General features: G+C 38.4%; 1 protein-coding gene across 7 annotated transcripts in view; it reads right to left on the bottom strand.

The window, feature by feature from the left end:
- Positions 1-7,309: 7,309 nt before the first annotated feature.
- Positions 7,310-25,086, bottom strand: part of LOC122522184 (lachesin-like) — a 147,044-nt gene continuing 129,267 nt past the window's right edge. For 4 of the 7 annotated variants that reach the window (XM_043643018.1, XM_043643019.1, XM_043643022.1 and 1 more), the window contains 5 exons: positions 13,873-14,083; positions 12,045-12,104; positions 11,211-11,361; positions 10,758-10,918; positions 7,310-7,620 (listed from right to left, as the gene is read on the bottom strand). In XM_043643018.1, the coding sequence (XP_043498953.1) occupies positions 7,511-7,620; positions 10,758-10,918; positions 11,211-11,361; positions 12,045-12,104; positions 13,873-14,083 (693 nt within the window). In that variant the 3' untranslated portion in view covers positions 7,310-7,510. The remainder of the gene's footprint in view (positions 7,621-10,757; positions 10,919-11,210; positions 11,362-12,044; positions 12,105-13,872; positions 14,084-25,086) is intronic. The other 3 variants (XM_043643023.1, XM_043643024.1, XM_043643025.1) reach the window with 3 other exon arrangements.

Here is a 25,086-nt window from a genome sequence, read left to right as displayed (position 1 = left end):
ATATTATTTTCTAGAACGTATTTTTTGTCGTTTGTAAACACACGCACACACGCAAAAATAAAATAAAAAGAAAGGATTGAAGAGAATGGATTGGAATCAAATAAAAATTGACAATTGACTCGTACACGAGTCAAACGTATTCGATATACGGATTAATATACGTCGAATAAAAAGAAAAAAAGAAAAACCTAGGAAACGACGTGTTACTTATCGTACGTTGCTTATCGCTTTTTTTTATTTCTTTTTTTTTTTCGACTTTATTAATAGTATCCAGTGTAATGGTAGTTTTAATCGATTAAAATGCGCGTTACGTGAGCAGAGATATCGTGCGACAGTTTTTGGGGGGAGAAGAGATTAACAGTCCTAGGTTTGCGATTCGGTTACGATGAAGAACAGTGGGGGAAGGGGGGCTAGGGGGAGGGCTGCTGTTGGGTAGAAAGAGGAAAGAGATAGGCGGTGGTGGCACTTAAGCGGTGCTAAGGTAACTGGATAAAATAACACTAAATTTATGAGACACCGTGAATCAACGTGCTTTATGATTGCTCGAGTAACGAACGATAAATGGTGGTGGGTGAATGGGTGGGTGGTTGATAGGAGGAAGGGGAGGGGGGGATGGTTTGTGCGTCCCAGCGATGTTTGGGTCAGCACGAATCGAACGAGGTTTTTGCTCCTCCAATCGAAGAGGTACCTAGTTACTCCGAGAGGAAAAGAGACACTGAAATAGATTCGCGGGGTGGGGGTGGGGTGGGGGGAGGGGGATAGAGAAAGACGAACGGAAAAAGAGGGAAGTTGAAAATTGGAAAACTGTATTGTGTCCGGCAGCTGCTTCTCGGCTCTTCTGGGACACATTCGTTAGTGGCCACGTATAGCGACGATAAATTTCACGCATACCTCGTATTTCTATCTTTCGTTTCTATCTTTCTCTGTCTCTGTCTCTCTGTCTCTCTCTCTCTCTCTCTCTCTCTCTTTCTCTCTCTCTGTTTTATTCTCCCGTTGCCAAAGTTCGAATTAAAGATCAACTTATTACAGGATCATCGGTATTTCGTGCGTGCTCTCGCGAGCACCGTATTTTCGAGTTTGTTTCCTAAAATCGAATCGTTTAATTCTCTTTTTGTTTATTTTTATTTTTCCCCCTATTGCCAAAAGAAAGGATCAAATTTTATAGAAACAGAGAGAGAGAAAAAGAGAGAGAATCAGAACAGTTAGGGGATTTTTACCTTGAAACTTCATCCCGCGTATGCTGCCAGTACACATTGTGTAACCGTGTATACGTTATACGTGTAACTCTCCCCCCAAACAAAAAAAATAGAAAGAAGAAAAACAAAAAAAAAATCCTAAAAACGGTTCGTTTCAACGCGATGGGTATTTTTTTTTCTGTGTGTGTGTGTGTGTTTTGTTCAACGCAAGGTAGTTTTAAGCTAGGGGTAGTTCGAGGACAAATTTTGGGGTATCCGTGACGATCGGGTGCCGACTAATTTCGGCTGGCTGTTTTCCACCGCTGTTCAGGGAGGGTTAGGGAGGGGAGGGTTAGGAAAAAAAAAATTGTTTTGCCAATAAAGTGTTTGCCATCTTGCCCCGTTAACGTGCGATTCAATTTCGTTGTAACGAATAGCCGAAGCATCGAACGCGCTAGTAACTACTCTCTCTCTCTCTCTCTCTCTCTCTCTCTCGTTCGTCTACTCCATCCATGTTCGATTCTCCCCTTCTCTTGTGACCCCCCTCGCGAGAGGTTTCTAGGGGGTGGGCCCAACCCCAACCTCTCCCTTTCTCTCTCTCTCTCTCTCTCACCCCCCATGACTGGTTCGCTGACCCCTTTCAACCGTAGCAGCACCGTGAAAAGCTCGAATGGCTCTTGGCTATCGAAAAACAATTAAACCGATAAAATATCGACAAACACGACCGGATAGACGGCTGATACTTTATCGGTCGCACGAGAAACCCCCCGTCCCCTGTCCCCCGTTCCCGTACTTCCCCCCTCCGTCGTTCGATCACGCGCGATTTTGTTCGCCGATCGTTATCTACTACTTCCTAGGATTCCACCAACCAACCAACCACCCTTTCTTGCTTTCCATTTCCTTTTCTTTCTCCTGAGATTCTAACGTTGACGTTTTATTTCCACCGGACGGGTCTTCGGTCGTGTCTTCTTTTTCTTTTCCTTTCTTGCCTTCAATTTTTTGTTCGCAATTGAAAAGTATGAAAGCTACGGAGAGAGGGGAAAAGAAAAAGCATTGGGGGAGGGAGTATCCTCCCTTAAAAAGGTCAATTCTCCGATGCGTTGAATTTTTGTTCACATCATCACGGTCAGTTGTTAATCCGGTGAAAAAATAGAGATATTGTATTATAAATTGTGGATTTTGATCGACGATATAATCACTGTTGAGAGACTATTATCCTGTAATACGCGTAGTAGTAGTAGTAGTAGTAGTAGTGGTACTTGCATTTTTCATAAAAATGCACTCACCAAAATCGACGTTCAGAGATTTTTGTTTGGTCGTTTTGTATATTTTTTTTTGTTTTTTTTTTTGTTCTTTTTCAAAGTACGCGTTACAATAATGAAAACAAGACGGCAAATGTAAGCCACGCGTACATTTAAAAAACAATTCCACCCAGCCGGTGTTTGTTAATCGTTATCTAGTGTTTGCGTTGAAAGCAAAAAAAAAGAAAGAAAAAAAAAGAAAAAAATAGAAAAATCCATGAATTCACGGGACTAAAAGCAACAATAACTCCAGTTCGAAATACTCGTCTTTCATTATTTAACGTATACGATTCGTGTGGGCTTCCGCATTGTAACGAAGAGACAATGCTTCGTGATTTTCATCGTGATTATGACGTTTGACAACGATTCATTGTTATCCATAGGTGCCGAATGAGCAGGGAGAGGAGGTGTACGTTGATACTACATTTGCAAACATATAATTACTTACGGTTTCGGAAAATGTTGGTAAAAGCTTTTGTTTCCCTGTTGCGTGGTCCGAATCATCTTCGGTAGAATTTTTTAACAAAGTAATTTTACAAAATTGCTAATTATAATTTTTACCTCTCTTATATTTTGTTTACACATTTCTCGTAATATATATTATTCCGTTACGATTTCAAATTACAATATTAAAATAATAAATTGTTATTACGCGCGATATATTGATTAACGAATTGAATCGATTAACAGGTCGAATTGTTCGGGCAAAGGGAGCGGAGGGGGTGGGGGGAAGAGGAAGGGGTTTGATGTATAACATATTCTATTATTAGTTACTATCCTTTTCCTGTTTTATACTCCGGTTACCTGTATACACCGGGTATTGTTTTTCAGTTGTCAGAGGTTAGCGCTTTGTATTTAGTTTGAAACGCGCAGAATGCCGAGGCATTGCCTATCTATGCGGTGGCACGTGAAACGTGCGTGCTGGATCGCACGACTATCTATTCTGTATACACGTGTTTCGAACTTCATCGATGTGACAATTAACCGAGAGAGAGAGAGAGAGACAGAGAGAGAGAATCAGTCAGCGAACAAATCGAGACACGACAGGACTCGAATTTCGTGAAATATCGGACTTGTTCACAAAGCACAAGCGTGCATATATTCCTCGTGCAAGTTTGCAACGATTTTGTGGAAATCGAAAGAGTTTTGGACAGACGGACGGACGGACGGACGGGAAAAGAGAGATAGAGAGGTAAAAAATAGAAAATTGTCAGGGAAATGGGAAAGGTGTGATTAAAAAAGGTAAAAAAAGAGAGAGAAAAAAAAAATAAAAAAGAGGGGAAAAGGGGGACACGAAGCGAAGAAAGAATGAAATTCGCTTTTATAATCATTACATTATTCAAACAGTTTTTCCACGTCAATGATTACTTTTTTTTTTTCGTTTTTTTTTTTCGCTTTTCTTTTTTTTTCGTTTTTTTTTTTTTCTTTTTTTTATACAGTATAATATTCCTCGCCGCATTATAATTTTCTGTCCCTCGTATTTCCTCATCTAATATTATTTCATTTCTTTTTATTTAATGTGTATTCTTCTTCTTCTTCTTCTTCTTCTCCTTCTTTTTCTTTTTTTTTTTCTTCCTCCCTCGTTTCAACATCATTCATATTCCACTTTTGCTCGTGTTTGCTGCTGCTGCTGCTGCTGCTGCTGCTGCTGCTACTGCTGCTGCTGCTTGCACTCGGGTTTTCGCATAATTTTTGGTTTTTTTTTTTATCCTTTTTTTTATTTTTTCTTTTTCTTTAAATTTACGTCGACCTCTTTTCGCGCATAACGTGATACAGTGTGTGTCGATTATGAATCTTATGTTTTTTTTTTGTTGTTTTTTTTTTTTTTTTTTTTTCTTTTAATATATACAATGCTTTTTTTTCCCTAGGACTTATTCGTTAAATTAGTGTACAATATTTCTTTTTTTTTTTTTCGGTAAGGATACGAGTCGCAGATATTCAATGAGCTAGGTGTCACAATTGAGCTATAATCGTTTGCACGTTAGTAGTTTGTTGTGTATACGTGTGTATGCATGCCTCGTGAGTGTATGTATGTATGTATGTGTGTGTGTTATTTTTTGTTATTATTTTATTTCATCTCTCGATATCTTTCTACGTTCATTCGTCCGTCGTCATTATTTCGTGCGCGAAAAATCGTGCGAGAACGGGCCGCAAATTCCCGTTGTTGTTGTTTTTTTTTTTGTTATTCTCGCCGTCCCCCACCATCCCCCCTCACGTATTTCGCTGCTATCGTGAATCGTTTGAAAAAATACAAAAATAAAATAGAATTCAAATCAACGAAGAAAGTTTCGAAAAAATGAAAAACCAACACTCGCGCAATTCGTATCAATAATTATTTCCAATGAAATAATCTTCGTTGTTTCATGTTCGTTCTTTTCTCTTTCTTTTTCTTTTTCTTTTTCTTTTTTCTTTTAACAAGTTATGCATTATAACAAATAAACGAACAATCCTCGTTCATAATAATTTTCCCTCGCACAATATACACTCTAATTATTACAATCATGCAACACGTGTGTCAATAACATAACGTTGTCTCCCTTTTTTTCTTTTCAATGCCTTCTTACTCTTTCAACTCGAAACAAATTGAATCTCATTCAATATTAATTATTTGTAAATATCATTTAATTAGAAAATCCAAAAAGCGTTATAATATATCACACCATTCTGCAATCAATCAATCAATCAATCAATCAATCATTCAAACAATCAATCAATTAATCAATCAATCGCAGTTCTCTCGTTCGATATCGCTTTTAAGAAGTTTTCCCTCTGTGTGTTTTTTTTTCTTTTTTTTCTTTTCGGGTTTACGTTTTTCCTCTTCTCATTTTTTGATTCTAAAGATATTGTCCTTTCACAACGACGTAAATTTCAATGTTTTTTTCTTTCTTTTTTTAATCTTTTTCTATTTTTTTTTTTTCATAAACTATACAACGAACTAATTATTATAATAGATCACGATCCGGTTTATCATTCGCACATTCTTACGATCTCCGTTTCGTTCTCGCACCCTTTATTATTTTTATTTTTTGTTCTTTTTTAATTTTGTTCTTATCATCGTTCTTCTAATCTCTCCGGGATTACACACAAGGTTATAAAAAATTTATATAATTTTAAAGGTAAAGTAGTCTTATGATTCTAGGCCTTACGATAGTCCTTGTTGTTGTTGTTGTTGTTGTTCTTGTTGATTTTCATTTTTTTTTTCTCGTTCTTGTTAATTTTATATTTTTAAATCGTTATTATATATATATATATTTATATATATCTAATGGAATATGCTATAGTGCAAATAATTAAGTTCTATCTTTACGTTACGTTTACGTATTCGATTATCTAGTTTTCGAACGAGCGCGCATTCGATTCGGAAATTTGACTCTCTCGAGAGGGGACGCGTATTCGTTTTATATTCCAGGAACGTGGAAAAAAAAAAAGAAGAAAAAGAGAGTAAGAGAAAAAAGAAAAGAAAATATAATATAATAATATAAAATAAAATTTGCGAGAAAAAGAACTAAAACTCAAAGCGCTTCTTTACTTTTCTTTACTTTACTTTTCTTTTACTTTTACTTTTATTTATTTATTTTTTTTAACTATAAACACCTCGTTACGATTTGATTATTTCTACTATTTAAACTCGACATTTATATTTTTACGATTTAAACCCACGGATCGAAGGCCGTTGTTCTTAACGAGAGAAGATATGTAAAATATTAGAGAGACGACACAACAACCAGCAATCGTATTTTCTATTTAAACGTTTTTTTTTCAACGTTTAATAAACAATTTAGAATTAGAAAAGAAAAATCTATATTTTTTTCAACTCAATGTAGAAATAATTAGATAGGGGCAAACACGTGCTTGGGGAAAACAAAGAAAAAAAATTATAGAATTGTTTTATCGAAGAAAAAAGAACGGAAAATCGTCGAGCATGTGTGTGTGTGTGATTATTTTCTCTTACTTTAACTATAATCTGCGATAAGCGATGAGCGTTTACGATAATGTGATCGATCAGAGATATATAAGTTATATATATATACAACGCTAGTTTCGAACTTAACGTTACGGAACGAACGAACGTTCCTTCTTTTTTCTCGCGGATATAATTTTTATTTATAATTTATATATATATATATTTTTATATATATATTTAATATGTATATTTATATATAAACGCCTTAGTCTGTACATCGAGGTTACGTCGAACCATAACAACATCCAAACATCCGCTTTTATATATACAAATGTTAACTTATCCCACTATCTAGATTTGTTTTTATTTAAATAGGTTACGCCGATAATAATGTGATCTCGATCATCGACGATAATTCAATTAGAAACACCACATTCCGATGATTCTTAACGAATCATTATTTCTTCCCGAATTTTCCCTCATTAGATTATTGGAATTGATTCGATGATAAAAGGATTTTTAATAGATGAATAGTAAAAAGGGGAATATATCGTTGATATATTTCCCTTTTTCTCCCCCAACAACACACGTACTGGCAGTTACAATCTTATTTCGGAGAAATTAGGGTTTTGAATTCGTTCGTTAGGTTTCGTTCCTAGTCCGACTATTGATTTTGTAATACGATATTACATTCGTAAGTATGAATTTGTTTGTCACTAAAATTACGTATCCTTTTAGGGTTGTCATAGCAAATCACTCGTGTGCGCGTTATTTATTTTTGTCTCCCGTATCGTCAATCGCACATTCGAAATTGTCTTTCGAATTATCCCATTTCTTTTATTCTCGATTCGATTAATGTTACTTTTTGATTATATTTTTACTTTTTTCTCCTTTTATTTCATTTCTTATGTATTTTTCTTTTCCTCTTCTTCATTCATTATTATTATTATTATTATTATTATTATCATTATCATATCATTATTCGATATCGATTTAAATTCTCGTAGTTACCTTTTTCCCTTATTAATATTCTCTTTTTTTTTTTTTTTTTTTTTTCTTTTAGGACGATTCTTCATTTCTAATATCTAATATCTTGTTTAGCTTCGATGTTTCACACAACAAGGGACCGCTCACCTTAGCAGGTTCGAGATCAGAAGAGTAGAACCGGATAGAAGGATGATCGGTACGGAACAGAATATGCCGCAACTACCACCGTGTTGCATGGCTGCTGGATGTTCACCTGAAACATCATTGAGAAAACACAATTTATAACACTGATTTTTCTGGTAGTTAAACAATCTATCGTAGTATGTTATGCATATATGTAGGATTCCTGAAAAAAATTGGGCCGTTGGACTGAGTGGAGGACCGGGACTCGAACCCGGATCTTCCGCTTTCCGGACGACTGCTTTTAACCATTGAGCTATCCAGGGTCCACTGTCCAGTCTCCTCACGAATGCCTATTTAAGTGTTTGGCTTGGAAGCGCTCGCATTCCACATATATGTAAATTTAATTGATTTCTTAGAAGACAGTTCGATATGGGGTTCTTTTTGTTATTCGAATTAATTTCAACATTTAATCAAATTGATGAAATTTAAGATTTTCGAACATTGATGTATGGATATAGGAATGAACAGAATGAGAGAGAGAGAGAGAGAGAAAGTAATTGCATAATCGTAAACAAGATCGATAAAACTGCATCGATCAGATTTCGTTGTTTCAAAATACAGTTATTGGTTATCGGGTTAACGATTAAAATGAAATAGTCGTAGCATCGGTGGCTTGTTCCGACAAAATCTGTTGGGTGTCTCGAAAAATGACGAATACCAAGCAAAAGGGTTGGTAACGAAAGCAAACTAAAACCGAGAGGGTTTTCAGTAATTGCATTAATAGGGTAGGCGAGCGAGCGTGTGCAAGCGGTGGCGGGCTGGTGTTCTCGGATAAACCAAAGTTTATCGCGAAATAATCGAAATTTGCGGTCAATTTCGCGGAGTAATCAGCTGTGTTTGAAATAACACAGATGACCAATACGGCGCGGGTAGAAGAGGATCGGTTGATCGGTCGGTTCGGTTTAGTTGTTTTGACCGTGTGCGTGCGTGCGTGCTTGAGTGCGTAGGTGTACGTACGGTCGGGGTTCGGACGATTCGGGTGAACGGTGTTACCTGTGAATTAATTATGCAGACGAACTGCCGTGCATTAACTTCCATCGAGGCATGCAATACGCACGCACGCACGCACGCACGCGGTGGTGGTAGTATTCCACTGGATTGAAGGGGGATATCACGTGTTAGGTTACGTGATCTTTCCCGTCCGAGTTCATAGAAAATAGATCTAATGAGAAGGTATTATCTAGCAATTAGTAGAACAATTGCTTTATTCTGTGAAAAGCAATATCGTCCGACGGAATATATTGTGCATGCACAAACTACTTTACCTAATACACCGGTCTTCTTCTTTTGTTACGAACCGTTAATAAGTAATGGAAAACAAACACAAATTAGGATTATTAAATATCAAATAATACGAAACGATCTGTAATATCATCAACCGTTTAACTAGTTTTCAATATAACCAGACCAGAATCCTGATTTAATGATAGAAAATTATTTCACGTAAGATTACTATGTTTTCCTCCCCTTATTGAGATTACGATCGAGAAATACCCACCCCCACTTTCCCCCATTCTACACGTATCTTCGTTCGAGCGCGAAACAACTCTCTCCCTCTCTTCTTCTCTTATCGTTAGAGATCTTCTCCCTTGGCGTAACATCAGCTCATGTTCTTGGCAAACGAGCCGTGTCCGATCGACAGGGCCGGAATGTCGAACTTGCCGAACAAGATATTGCGCGTGTTATCGCGAGAGAGTTCTCCAAGCCCGAATAACTTGGCACTGACCCAATATACGGACCCCAAATATATAAGGCCACGTCAAACGTAGCAGCAGCAGCAGCAACGAAGGAAATTTCAATGCTTGATGAATGAACAACCAACCGGTTGGCAGCTATAGCTTTCCTTTTGAATTGTCATACTTCGTGGCACGTTAACAACTTGTAGGACCCCGTTGAAAGTTTCATCTAACCCTCCCCCCTCACTCCCACTCCCCCCCACTCCACTGGAAGAGAGATCCGCGGCTCCCATATCAACCATTATTATACAAAGAGAGAGAGAATTTGTCGAATAATCGTCGAGTGCAAAGAGAAACTTGCTTCTTCAACTTTTAAATTGTCCTACTTGCGTGGAAGATCATCAAAGTTTCGTTTATAGGATGAAGAAAACTCTTTTGCGAGTTTGGTTACTTTCCACGTCCTACCTTTTCTACCTTTGATTATTTTTCCCGAGATTTTCTTCCGTTTCGCAGTTAACACACGAGTGACTTAGCGTTGTTTATTTATTGTTCCCTTTACGAATGATAATTCGGTTCAATTAAAATTCAATTTTGTTGTACGTAATAATAAATTTCGATAAAAAATGGTGAGAAATTTTTCGTCTCTTTGGTAGTTTTTTAAATCATTATTAATTTCTCTCTCTCTCTATTTCTCTTGGTTTCTTTTGAAAAAGACACTTAACCCGACGCGCGGAAATGAAATTCCCTTTGCCGTGGTACTCGCATTTTTGTCCTCTCTCCCGAGTTTATCGAACCTTAATGATGGCACTATTATTACGGGTGCGTCCGTCGTGTATCCTGTTGCGTTTCTCTTTTGCCAACCAACATCCGGAGCATTAATTTGCTCGGGAACAAAAAGAAAAAATAGAAAAGAAGAAAAAAAAAAAAGAAATATTTACAGTTTCATGCTCGTTGGATTTGAAAGACATTTCAATAGGGAAAACAGTTAAACGATGTGACGGTGAAAATAAATGTGGATAAACGAGAAAATGCAGAGAAAGAGAGAGAGAGGGGTGAAAATGAGGAAAGGGGAGAGGGGAGAGGGAAGACCCATAATGACGGGGTGGACTTTGCGTTTGAACCATATTCTGTCTTTCATTCTTCCCGTCTACTGGTCTTTCTATTTCCCGTGTCCTACCTTTTTTATTTCTTCTTCCTTTCCTCTCCCTTATCCGCTGTTTTTCATTTAACGTTCTCGAATGCGTGGATCGGTAATATGTTGAGATTAAATGAAGCTGCTACGTAACTTTAAAAATGTATGCGCGACATTCCGAGTTGTCAGTGGTCAAGAACATAAACAAAACGAATACGTTTTCGTCTCTCATTCTTTCTCTGTTATTTATCAAAAAATATTTTTAAATATACGAGATATGTGTGCACGTACGTATTCGAGATTAAATTCTTTTCTTTTTGATACGTACACAGATGATACGTACACATAATGAAAAGGTAAAAGAGTATATATATATATGTAAAAAATAAGGTAGCTTACCGTTGAGAACGTGTACCATAACGCTAGCAGGATTCGCGTTGCTAGGAGTGCACGTGTAATTTCCGCTGTCGGTCAATCTGGCCTGTGTTACGAGAAGTCTGCTAGTCGTGCCGCTTTCAGTTTTCTCGGTCTCCAAGGATATCCCGCCCCTGTGGTGAAAGCTGAATTAACAAAGATACTTTGATACTTTTCGTGAGCTCACGTAATTGGTCACTTTGAATTAATCCTTTTCTTTTCTTTTTTTTTCTCCTTCTTTTTTCTTACATTCTCTCTCTCTTTCTCTCGTTTTTTCGTATACTTTAACGAGAAGGATATTTTTTAAAACGAGAAAACAAATCAAATTTCTATTCTCTTAATACAGTTTGATGATACTTTTGTTTGTTTTGTTTGTATAATAAGAAAATTCTCACGTTACAATAATTAGAACTAATTTTTTGAACGGATTCGTAATACCTGGGACTGTCGAAATCCACTACGGCTCCACCGTGACGCCACGCAACGCTGCTTGGGGGTGTACTTTGCACATTAACAGTGCACGTGAGGCTTATCGTACTACCCTTCTTCACGTAGACGTCCTCTTGTCCCAGAATCTTTGCTTGAGCAGCTGCAATGCACAGTCAGAGATTGTTGTTCCCCCGTTAAATATTATTTTATTAGCGCAATTATTTCTCAATGTTATTTTCATACACCCTTTTGTCCTATTGATTTTCTCTATCGAATTCTCGTTGTTTTTATTTGTCATTTTTCAATGGAAACATTGAACAACGTAAACGAATATGACTCATTATTTGAATCATCCAAAAATTATGTCTAAAAATTAATGATTTTAATTGAGAGTTTGAGTAATAGATTTCTCTAAGAATCGATTATAATTCTACGATTTCTTTTCATTTTCATAAATAAATCCCTCTTACCGTAACATTCCACGTGAGCTTATTTATTAGATGATATTTTAAAAGAATGAATAAAGCGTGATGTGTGCGTGCTGATTCATATATATATATATGTATGCGAAAGCGTATTTTATATACGTATACGTAAATACCATTAACGAACAAACTAGATACAAAGCAAAATCACATCAAGATATATACACAAATAGATAGATAAAGGTAGAGATGGAAGAAGAGAAGAAAAAAAAAAGATGATGAGAACTGATACACATAGATGGAAACATAGAAAAAGAAAGAAAAAAAAAAGAAAGAATGAAAGAAAGTAAATGACGAAAACTAGAGCTACGAGAAATCGACAGCCTGGAAAAGGAGTCCGTTCTTGCGTGATTCTAACCTGAGTTGAATGTCCGTCGGATGGAGTTCGGTGCAGTGGTGGCAGGGACAGGGGCACTTTCTGGAATGGGAGGACAGAAAAGATAGCGAGTTAATCGATTTCGTCGAACTCTGAAGGGGGGCGGGGGGGGCTCGGAAACTACCATAGCATAAGCAAGAAAGAAAGAAAGAAAGCAAACAAACAAGCAAGCAAGCAAGCAAGCAAGCTAGCATGTCAGCGCAGCGAACAACTCGGGATCTACGAGCGAAACGAAAATAAAATTGTGTTCTATGGAAAGAGAGAAAGATAGAAAGAGAAAGAGAGAGACGAGACGAAGGGGGTGGGATTCAAAGAACGAACGTCATTTCCGACGAGATTCCGATCGTATTGTTGAATCGAGCAATAAAATTGGTCTTTCCTAGGATCTAAAGTTTCGAACCGATCTAGTTACGAACCTGATCGAACGTGTAACGCATCGCGATTAGAGGTAATTGATCACGGTTAATTAAAGTTGTTATTTCGTATGTACGTACGTATGTATGTATGTATGTTTCGTCTACGTAGATACAATCTGTGTATATGTGTGTGTGTGTATGTATGTAGAGATGATGATCATCTTCCAACCAAATCGCATTTTGGCATCGTTCATTTCGAATCTCTCGGATAGAAAGTAATGCATTCGATTGCATTCGAAAGATCATAAATTCCAAAGGAATTCCTTCTACTAGCAACGTGCAATTATTCTCCCGGATAAAATGATCGAATTATTATCGCGTCTCTGATATAATCGCGTGAAAGATCGAACAATGAATGATGTTTCGCATTGGGATTTCTACTGTTGATCGAAAGAACCGTTGAAAAGCAACTGAAACTCTCTCTTTATATATATTTTTATATATATATACATGTGTCTGTGTATGTGTGTGTGTGTGCATTCACGTTAACGCAAAAAAGTGAGGATGGTAGAAAAGAGGAGTTGAAAATAGGAGTGGGTGGAATAAAAAGAAAAAAAAAGAATATTGGGAACATATGCGACTGGGTTAATCAAGCTTACGGGTACACAAAATATTGGGTCTTCTTTGATGTAAATGTACATACATACATACATACATACATACATAAATACATGTGTATGGAAAACGCGTGTGGCGTCAATTTTCATGACTCAAATGATAAGCACCTACAAAGGCGAGCATATGTCATCTATCTGTATTCCAAACCTACGTTTGGACCCATCGTATAAAAGATTCCCGTATATCATACGTACTTTTTATTTCTTTTTCGTTTTTTTTGTTTTTTGTTGTTTTTTCTTTAGCAGAGGAACGGACGGGTCATCGCGGATCCCGCATAATTCCCCCTTTTCATGAACTTTATGCGTACTTGCATATTATTATGCGTCGGCAAAAGTAGCAACGCGACGTTTGAGGTAAAACGACGCTAGGCGTTTAGTTTTCGTTAGGATCGTGGAGGAGGGAGGGGGAGAGCGTGTTCCGTTTGCAAAAATGTGAGACATAAATCATTATATTATTTTTACTCGTCGAAAAATAACGCGATAATTCTCAAAGGTGCGTCATATACCACGGTAAAAAACCAAAACTAGTCTTTTTTATTTTTGTTTTTCAGAATTGCGCGCGCACGCTTGTTTACGAAACGGATTTGCGATTTTGTTTATTCATTCCGTGCGCTGTCTTTTTATTTCGTCTTTTTTTCTATAAACCCCCCCCCCTCCGGCCCCCTCTTCTCTACTCCATTTCCTTTAATTTTTCTTTTTTTTTTTTATCTTTCTTTCTCTTACTTTATCTTTGCGACGCGTAAAAAAGAAAATATTCATCGGTAAAGTAAATTTTACCTTCGACTCTCAGCGTGAAGGCTAAGTTCATTTTAGGCTCGGTGTTGACCTGGCACTCGTAAATTCCTGCATCGCGTGGTTGCACGTAATCAATCTTCAACGTCCACTCGTCCGAAGATTCTGGATGTTTAACGGAAAATCTCGCGTCTCCCGTGTACGTGTGAACCGACGACGTTAGTATATGTAAATCCTTTTTACGTATCCATGAGACCTGAAAAAAGAAGAAGAAGAAAAATACAAAAATAATGTTGTATAATATGATAATATAATTTCGATTACAACGATACAACACACACAAATGCACAAATGATTTATTATTTATTTAAACGTTTCATAATTTTATTGTACGTTTAGTCTAAAAAAAAAATAAACAAAAGGCCTAATACCTTAAAAAAAACAAGTGTTAGGCTTAAGGTGTGAAAATAATAGCACCTAGCGTACATGGAAAAGGGAAAAGTTCGTCCCTTAGTTAGAAGGGGGGGGATGGTGGGGTCGGGGAAAGGATTCAACGTTCGTTCGTTGCATTAATATTCAAACGGCGAACTCTTGAAAACTTAACAACGTTTCATATAATAGCTATTGCACTTTCGAGATCTTGAACACGGCCTTAAGAATCGTATATTACGGTCGAAGTACCAGTTAACCGTAAAATGCCATGTACGAACGATCCAACTCTCTGGGACTATGCATCGTAAAAAGCATTGAAGCGTACAGAATATCGTCGCGTCTATGGTTAAGCTCGATGTGTGCGAGCAGGAAAGAAGCAATTGCGAGCATTTTAAGCCGTTCACGATCTCGCCAAACGGTTCTCTCCTATTCTTCTTCTCTTTTTTTTTTTCTTCTTTTTTTTTCCCCCACCCGACATTTCCAAAGCTGCGAAATTTGCTTTCGTTACATTTGTATTTCGTTTTTTTTTTTTCTTTTACCGGGACGACTGGGCTCGTTAATTCCGTCATAACCGCTCGTGTCTAATCTTGGAAAATCTGTGAAACGTTTAAAAAAAAAAAAAAAAAAAGTATAGTAGTAGTATAATAGTGGTATTAATTTTCAATTGAATTATCATATCGGATAATAATAATAATAATAATAATTGACGTGTAACGGGAATTATGACGGAATCGATGATAATTTTTGAAGAATAATATCTCGAACGTAACAATTTGTTAGCTCAATTTTCGATATAATGCGGTATCATCGAGCATGACGTATTACATAGGTACGTATAGACCGTCATAATGCATCAGATTATAAATGAATCATGGGATCACGATTGTTATCAATGCGACTAAGCAAATCCGCAAATACAGGGATTTCATATTGACAAGCCACTATTACGTTGCCGTTATCTAGCAGCGGTTCGCGATGTAATGATTATTGCCTTATGAAAATTCAGAGAGGAAAAGTAAGAGAGAGAGAGAGAGAGAGAAATTTAACTTTTAAGAGAAGAGAACGTTATTTCCGAGCGATGAAATTCGACCGTTTCAAACGCGTTAACAAATTAAATCGATACGAGAATTTGACGAGAGAACGTATTTTCATCATTTTTTCTTTCTCTTCTTATTGTCTCGCGATCATCGATTTGTTTCGTTGCATATAATAATTTCATCGTAATATTATTTTATTACAAAGAAAATGATTTTATTAGACAAATTATCGCAATCAACGATGTAGAAATTTATCGACGATTTAAATAGAGTGGGAGGTGGGGGTGGGGGTGGGGTTTAGCCATGAAAAATTTGATTATAAGAGTTTCTCATGGAGAGATTGAATTTAAGCGACATCGGATGTGGAATGTGAAGGAGGAAGGGATTAGGAGGAAGAGGAAGGAAAGGGGGAGAGGGGAGGTAAAGGTTCCGGGAAACGTGAGAAGGGATCGGACGGTGACGGGAACGTTAAGGGTTGTCCTCGAGCCACGCCAACAATTATAGAGGTACGTGCTCGTACGATGGTGCACATCTGTAGATGGTATACATATAGAACCCCATCCCTTCTCCACCCCCATGGATATCTTTCAAGCTTTTACCTCTCTCTCTCTCTCTCTCTCTTTCACTGACGTTTCCTACTTCGACGATGGGGGTGGGGGAGGATCGTTAAACGTATGTTCCCAGAGAAGAAGATATTCTCACCCTCTCATTAATTATTCCCTACAGCACCCTACCGAACTTGGGGATGACTAACCCTCCAGTGTGACGTACGCTTTCCGTACGAGAGGAAGACGTTCAAGTGGCGAACACCTCAAAATTTCGACGCCGGTTCTTTGATATATCATTCTCTCTCTCTCTCTCTTTCTATCTTTCTCTTTCTCTTTCTTTCTATACTCCCTCGCAATTTAATCCCTTCCAACCCTTTTGGTCAAGTGCCACTCTCTTCAACGATAATGTTGTCGTACAAAAAAGGGGTTGTGTTCCATCGAGGATTTCACCTCTTTTTTTTCTTTTTTTCTTTTTTCAGCGATTTATTTTTAAATCTAACGTCAAGATTTCTCGAGGATTACAAACAAAGGGTTTTTGCTGGGTAAAAAAAGGGAATATAAAAGAGAGATGACGAGGATCGGAGTAATTCTTAAACGAACGTTTATCTCGTTGATTATCTGTATATCGCTCTGATAATATCTCATTTATCTATTTGATCCAATCGAATCTTGGATGGAGAGAGAAAGTGATAATTAATAATCGGTGTTTCTTTTACGACGATGTTGTGATACTTTTTCGATAAAAGAAAAATAAAAAAAACAACGCAAGTAACATTTGATTAGTCGTTCAACGCGTACGCAAAGAAAAATTTACGAAGTAAAAGTTAACGATTGACTAGAATATATACGATGAGGAAAAAAAAAGAGAGTGAGTGAGTGAGTGGTAAAAGGGTAAAGTAGAAGAGTAGGGGGGGTGGGGAGAGAAAGAGTTTAGAGTGGATTTGACTCGTGTCCAAGTCTCGCAGGCGTTAAAAGAAAGAAGCGCGAACGTCTCGAAGAGAAAAGAAAAGAAAAGAAAAATAGATAAAGAAATAGAAATAGAAAAATAAAAAGGAAGAAGAGTACGTTGGAGTGGCGAGCGTCTATCGATATTACGTGGGGTGGGGGGGAGTGGGAGGTTTCTGGAAAACTACGACGACAAAGAAGAGGTTTTTCGCAAGGAAGTGCGAAAAGTAGGTGGGAAAAGAGTGAGACGGGAGATGGGGGGTGGGAAAGGGTGAGAAAAGGGTTTATGGGGGTGGGGAGTAATTAGTATCGGACCTCTGTACGTTTCTCACTCGAACCTAGGAACGAAGTAGCGAATGGGGCCGTCGGATAGGAAAGAAGGTAGAAGGGATGAAAAGGGTTGGGTGAGAGAGAGAGGATGAGAAAGGTAGAAGGTTCTCACTCTCCTGGTTGCAGACAGGAACCGAAGGTGTTGCTAGGGGTTGTCTTGGGAGTAGTTCCCGTTAATGAGCCTCCGGTAACGACGCTTTTTTCTTTCGTGCTCATATATCCTGCCGAAAGGTGCCCTTCCTGCCTGCCTCCCTGCCTGCCTCCCTCCCTCCCTTCCTGCCTGCCTCTTCCTAACGAAGGAAGAAGCTTTCTGCTTTCTTCTTCTTTTACTTTTACTCCTACTTCTTTTTTATTTTTCCTCCTTCTTCTCCTTTCGTTTTATTTCTTTCTTTTTTTTTTTTTGTTATTTTCTCTATTTCCTTTCCCGTTCCCTTTTTATTCTCTTTTTCTCTCCGTATCCTCGCACTCGCTCTCTTATTCTTTTTCTCGACTGACTCGCACTCTCCACTACGATTGTCCCTTTTATTCGCACCACTCGGAAAACTTGATTTTTTTTCTCTCTCTCTCTCTCTCGAAAATCTTTCTAATAATTCTTATATCTTCGCACGTGAGATACTTCAATGTTTTTATTCTTTTTGTAATTCTTTTATTAAATTGTTAACAATCGTCTATTCGAATTATTACAAAAAAAATATATATTACGCGACTACTTTTATGTTATATATATATATTTATGTATATTAACAATTAGTGAATGTTCAATTATTATCGATGTAATTAGAAATGCTTGCGCCAATCAAATGGATTAACTTTCGTGCGAATCGAATCCAGTACGCTACGTGGAAACCGCATTTGTAACTTAATATTCATAACATCCGGGTATAATCCATTTACGGAAATCAGGTGGATCGAATATGTGTCTGTTGACTATCCGAATGTTCTATGTTATTTCGTTTACATTAACGAATCTCTCCAGGATGTAGATTTTCGTGTACGTTGCATTTCGTACGTAAACTTTCAAAAGTATCGTCGTTTTGGTCTAACGCTTTAAGTACCGTTAAGTAATTATTATACATCGGTTATCGATGCACACATACACACACACACAATAATATATATATATATAAGCTTTGATAGTTTTATTAATACGTATGTTTGAATATTGATATTAAAACGATGCGTAAGTATTCAAATTGAAAAGTTATTTTAATAATAAGCAACGCTTTGCAAACCTAATTAGATCGTATTCGACAGTGATGTAATCGATAAATTGTTATTTTTTCGATAAACGATGGAAACAACACGGTGGGATGGGGTGGAGTATCGGAGGAAGGGAGGGGAGAGAGGGTTTAGTTGAAAGACTCAGAGAGAAAATTAATCTCAGAAAATTATTCTCTCTAACTATCGAATATTATGTGCAACCGTTGTGTCGGTTGGTTAGGTTAAAAGGAGATGCAAAATCTTTGGAGAATATTTACGAGAGACGCAACATCAAATTTGATATTTTGCTTTGCAGGCGGAAGTCTGTTATATAGGATGAAAGCTCGCTTCAAGAATGGAATGAGTAAGATAGAGAGAGAGAGAGAGAGAGAGAGAGAGAGACGTGTATCGAAAAGCTCGCGCGCCGGTAAAGCGTCAACGAAAAAAAAAAAAAAAGAAAAAAGAAAAAAAAGAAAAAAAGAAAAAGAAATTAGGTTAACCGAACTAGCTGCGAGAGAGTAGATTAGATTCACGGGAGTTAATTTGATTTTCAACGTAAATTACCGAACAGTTTTCGATGTTACAAATTGCGTCGCGCTTGGGAATAACGGCGTGCCGCTTTTCGAAAGCACGGATTCTCTTCTGGTTATTACAGTACCGACACGACACCGTGAATAATATCGATAAAGAAGGATGATAACCACTGCGGAAATATATTTTGCTTTTTGAAAACACCTCTCTCTCTCTCTCTCTCTATTTTACAAAGTAATATATATTTCTTTCTTTTTTTTTTATTTTTCTATGAAAATCATAAACAGTAGTTACGTGTAATAATATAAATGCGACATATTTTAAACACGACAAGTTTAATTTAATCAGATTTCATCAATTTATAATTATACTTGTCTAAATATGTTAAACTTAATTATAAATTAAGCGAGTATACTGAATATTATCGTATCGATTAATCGACAAAATTTCAGGTAGATATATGCGGTATATGGAAAAACAGTTAACGCGCGAGGAAAACAAAAATCCGCAATTGACCACTCGAAAAAAAAAGCTCGATCGCGGGCTTTCGGGCAAACTAAGCTTCCCTCGTTCATTCCTCCGATGACAGATCGTTAACGGAATATTTGCTTTTATTATAGCTGCAATTAATAGTAGTAGGGCTTTTTTTGCATACGTGTGTGTACTCGAGATGCCACCGTTTTTGACCACTCGAGTGGTGGACCGATTGGATCGATGAGCATTGTACAAACGAACACATTTCACCTTTTTTCCGATTTTTTGTTTCTCTTTTTTTTTTTTTTTTTCGAAGACAAATATAGTTTCCAACCGATTATACGTATCTTTGGTATGAAAACCAAGAGGGGGGTAGGGAGTAGGGGGTAGGGAGTAGGGGGTAGGGAGGGGTGTGGTGGTGATAATTCCACTCGAAAATAATAAATCTCTATATAGGTATGGGTACTTTGTAAGTGTATAACGATTCGAGATAACGTTACCAATAATTCATACGCGAGCTTAAACAGAATTAGTTGGGCGGAGGAAGGTGGAGGTGGTGGTGGTGGTGGATATTTTAGGTAGCTTTTAATATAAACCCTTTAACAATTCTATATAGGTAATATATTTGAAATAAACGTAAAGTGAAAGGGACATTTTAGACTTTGAGAAGATAAATTAACGTTTGAATAGTTAAAGAACGTTCTTAACGTTTGAACAATGAAAGGAGGGAGAGAAGGATAGAAGAAAAAGGGCGAGGAGGGTGAGGGGGGAGGGGAGGAAGAGTCTCAAATTCATTTTCAAAGTAACCAGAGCAGATCAATAATATAACAAAACGTTGTGTTGCCGTAAGAAGTTATAAATCAACCGGCATAATTAGTTCTTGTATACTTACGAGCAATATGGGTTGATGAATGAGAGAAGTAAAAAAAGAAATAAAGAAAAAAAGAAAGAAAGAAGGGAAGCAACGAAATGACGAGTAAGGCACGAGGATCGATTATTAATTTATAATCATCGGAGACAACTAAATAAAATTCGAGAGACGACACGAGAAAGGAAAAAAGGATCAAACAGAGATAAATAGAGGAAAGGGAGAGAGACAAAACGCGTTATTTCAGTCTAGAGAGGGAGAGAGAGGGAGAGAGAGGGTTTAGGTTGGTCGAAAGTACGAGCTCGGGCCACCAAGGTGACCGCCGTGCGACCACGAAGGAAGCAACAAAGGATACGGCGTAATCGTTACTCTTCGTCCGGAATGAGAAATCGTCTCATTTCGGTCGGCCCAAAGTTGCACGCAAGAGGAAAACTCTCTTTCCCTCTCTCTCCCTTCCCCTCTCCTTCTCTTTCTCTCTTTCTGCTTGGTTCGAGGTCGCCTTTTGGCCTCCTCCTCCTTCTTCTTCTCCTCCTCCTCCTTCTTCTCCAACAGAGGCATCGATTTTACGCGACAGTTTAAGCGCCTTGTTCCCCGTGTCTTACAAAAGGGATGCAGTAGTATTTCACCCTTTAGTATATCTAACTTAAATTATTAAATGTACTTAATTAAAGCGCTTTCTTTTATTTTTCCCCTTGACCCGTTGAAGGAGGGAAATCTTAGAAACTTGAATGTATAGGTGTATTCTTTCTATTTTATTCGGCTTTGTAAAACAAGATTCGTTCTAATAAAAAAGAAAGAGGGAGAGAGAGAGAGAGAGGAGGGGGAAGGGGGTAGAAGCTTAGTAACTTTGGTTGTTCCATTCTCTCGACATTGTCTTGTTTTGATCGTAAAAAAGGATTGCAAGAAGAGAGTGGATAGATAATACCATGAGAATGTAAAGAAATGGACGAATTACTTCACGAAAGAGTCGGGCACAGGAAGATACGAACTAGCAGTAGGAGGGGGAGGACACCCTGGGACGTTACTCTTCATCCGGAATGAGAAATCGTCCTGCTTAGGTCATTGTAAGTCGTTACACCGGGTACGGAGGTGGAACAATTTACGTAAGCTTCAAAGTATGGCCGCCGAGCGAGCTTACGCGAGTACGTTCGTTCGTTCGTTCGTTCGTTGGTTCGTTCTTTAGTTTATTCTCTTTCTCTGTCTCACTCTCGTTCGGTCGTAGCTTGTAAGGAACGACGTTTGGAAAAATCGTAAATTTCCCTGTCGGAAAAGTCGCGTTGAAAGTTGCGCACGCTGGGAGACACGAGAAGTAATTTGAAAGACAGGAGGGTTGACGCTTACGTAAGCTTCGAGACCGCCTGGATCGAAGGGATGGATGCTCGTACATTTTCTTCCTTCCTTCCTTCCTTTTACTCCTCCTCCTCCTCCTCCTCTTCCCGTTACTCTTTCTTTTCTTCTTTCCTATCCCTTTTTTTTTCTTTCTTCTCCCCCCTCATCTTTTTGTTACCACCCCGCTTGGTTCTCTTCCACGAAGCTCGTGAGATTCGGCGCCTCGCCACCTCCGGCATGCTTTACGCCTTTTCATCCGGAGTTGTGCTCTTCTTTCGCGAGAAGGAAAAAGTTAAATTTGCATTCGAAGCAGCAGCACCCCGAGTAAGCGAGAACGAGAACGAGAGAGAGAGAGAGAGAGAGAGGAGCTTTACAACGATATTTTCTTTCTATCTCGGAACGTCCTCTCCTCTCCTCGATTCTCACCCAGCTTTTCTCGCTTGGGTTCGATCGTCTCTTCGTTATTTTCTTCACCCTACCGACTGCCTTGGAGGATCCCTTTCCCAAAGAAGAAAGTCCTCGAAACGAGCCGCTCTACTACTCCCTACCCCCACCCCAACACCCACTCCCACTCCCACTCCCTGCAGGAAGGATTTTCGATTCAGATTTATTCTTGGTGCTGCACGCGTGGATATAAATTTATAACGGCAATGCCCGGACCTTCGACGAATCAAAATTCACCCTTCGTCGATTTCCCTCGATGGCCCTACGGCGAGACCTTTGCTACGTAAGTCTCCCTATGCGTTTTACGACTACAACTTTGTCGATATCAATAGATACCTAAATATATATATATATATATATATATATATATATATATATATACATATATCCTACATATATATATATCTATATATATACATATATCCTACTTATATATATGTGAAAAAATTCGTGAAAAAATTGGGCCGTTGGACTGACTGGAGGACCGGGACTCGAACCCGGATCTTCCGCTTTCCGGGCGACTGCATGCTCTTTAACCATTGAGCTATCCAGGCCCCACCGTCCAATCTTCTCACGAATGCCTATTTAAGTGTTTTGCTTAGAGGCGCTCGCATCCCACATATATATGTATATGTTTAACCCCTTCATTACTCGAGTTTCTCAAACGAACTTTCCTTTTTATTCTTTTTTTTTGTTTTGTTTTCATTTTCAAGTGGAAACAATCAGTATGAGAAGAACCTAGTTCAGACACTTAAGCGAGTCTGATAAAGTAATTAACGAGAACCCCGATTCGAACGGATTAAAGTCAGAGTGTCTGGGATAGAAAACGCGTATTCGCAGAGACTGAGAGGGTAATCTCATTAATCGTGAATTAAATGCACCTCTAAATAATGGAGAACGTAGAAATGTGTGTACTACAGGCTCATGTATATATATATATATATGTAATTATAGGACTGCTTTACACGTGTACGCGTATTTGTGTATGTGAATTTGTAGGCATATAGGAACGAAATGGAAATGTATCGAATCAACGGACTAAATCGAATCGCTTCGAATGCGTCAGGGGTGGAGGGTGGGGTCAGGTGGGGATGGGGTGGGGAGGAGGTCAGTCAGTTCGATGCCACGATAACTCGTTACATATTTTTCGAGGACCGAACCGCATGCACAAGTGCTGATTGTATTCAGTGAAAATATGTGCGAACGCGTGAGAGGATTTATTGATATAATAATAACGAAAACTACCCCTGTGGCGAATGATCTTGGACGAGAGTGAGCGAGTGAGTGAGCGAGTGAGCGAATAAGCGAGTCGGTTCGTGCGATCTATTCAACGTTAGCGCGTAATGAAATTTTGACGGTGTAACGTTGTTCGCTGGATGAAAAAACCGTACCCGATTTTTTTCGATTAATATCATCCCCCGCTCCACGTTGGGAGCGAGATATTTTTTTTGGAGAATTTTCGAAGGAAAAGGAAACAAAAATGCTTTGAAAATCGATAATAGGCGAGTAAAAATTGCGATAAAAATTTGCGACTGCGGGAATGAGGATAGGTGGGTGGGTGATAGAGGGGGGGGCTTTGGATAAAAAAAAAAAAGAAATTGAAATGCAGATGCAGCAAGAGGTAGGTTAGGTATGGGCTAATGACACTCGTTAAGGCGACGCTATAGTTCATAGCTCGCGCTTCGTCGTAGATTACAGAGGTACATATAACGGTGGGGGGCGGGGAAGGGGTAGGGGATAGGGGGAGGAGGGTAGAGGTAGTATAGCGAGGTTAGCAATGGTCGAGTAGCAGGCAAACAAAGTATCCCCTTATCCGTGGATAGCTTCGAGGGGTCGAGCTAGCTAGCTTGCTAGCTAAAACTAGCCAGCTAGCTTTTGCTTCGTTGCGTTGGTCGAGGTTAGCGTGTAGTAGTGGAGATGGTACACATGGATGCTCGTGACGTTGCTTCAACTACTGCTACTACTACTACTACTATTATTACCAACACCAGGGTAGAAAGGTCGAGTGTTGTACGATATGATACTCGACAAACGGCTCCTTCGACCAAGCGAGTACCCGGCAAAGTACGGTGGTGGTGCTTCTACGAGAGCATCCCCTAAAAATAAACATCCCTCGGCAAACGTGCCGCCGCCGCTGCTGCCGCCGCCGCCTGTGTCCATCTCCGATCTTCTTCTACTTCAGTCTCAGTTCGTGTTTCCTCGTCGCGTTGAGAAAAACCTCCCCTCCCCTCCCCTTCCCACCCCCTCACCCCACCTTTTTTTTCTTCCCTTCTCTTCCCATCGTACGCGCGTTACGCTACGACGACTACGAATGGTGTGCTCTTTTCAAATTGCGTTTTTAAAACTCAAACTCTTTTCCCCTCCCCCCTCCACCACCCCTCCCTCTTCTTACTTTTCCATTCTCTTTTTTCCCTGTTCTTTTGCTCTCGACCATGGTCGACTCTACCACCCCTATCGTCCTACCCCTTACCGTACTTTTTCGCACAACAAATTTCATGCTCTCTTGGAGAAGTAACGTAAAAAACTTCTACCTCTTTTTTCCCCCTTTTTTCCTCCCCCCTCCCCAAGCTCTTTTTTTTTTTTTTAGATATTTTCTACCGTTTTTTTTTCATCACATTTATTTATTTATTTATTTATTCTCTTTTTAAGCCGTGTAATATCGGCGAGAAGGTATGCGAGATGAAAAGTATATTTCATATGGATTTTTTTTTTGGGGGGATGGGGAGGAGGCGGGGGAATGTTCGGTAACATTGAATATTTTGTGTAAACGATTTTATAAATGTCGGCGTACATCCTCCTCCCTCTCTCTCTCTCTCTTCCCTCCTCCCCTAACGAGAATTCTGGGAATATGTATTTTATTTTTTTAAAAGTCGTACAATATAGGAACGAAAAATAAAATTCCATTTCGCTGGGCGGGGGAGGGGAAAAATATAATTGTAATTGGAAAAAATAAAAATAATTACAGAGTCTATACTGGTTTTGATGTTATCGATTGTACAATGGCATATGATTTTTTTATTTTATTTTTTTTTCTACTTGGAATTTAGTTATAAAATAATGATGAATACGTCCGATATTGAAGCGAATTAATAAAACTATGAATATTAATTGGTGTATATCG

Source organism: Polistes fuscatus, unplaced genomic scaffold (genome assembly GCF_010416935.1).
Source record: "Polistes fuscatus isolate 324 unplaced genomic scaffold, CU_Pfus_HIC Scaffold5, whole genome shotgun sequence".
NCBI lineage: Eukaryota > Metazoa > Arthropoda > Insecta > Hymenoptera > Vespidae > Polistes > Polistes fuscatus.
This window is presented reverse-complemented; position numbering and strand designations above follow the sequence as displayed.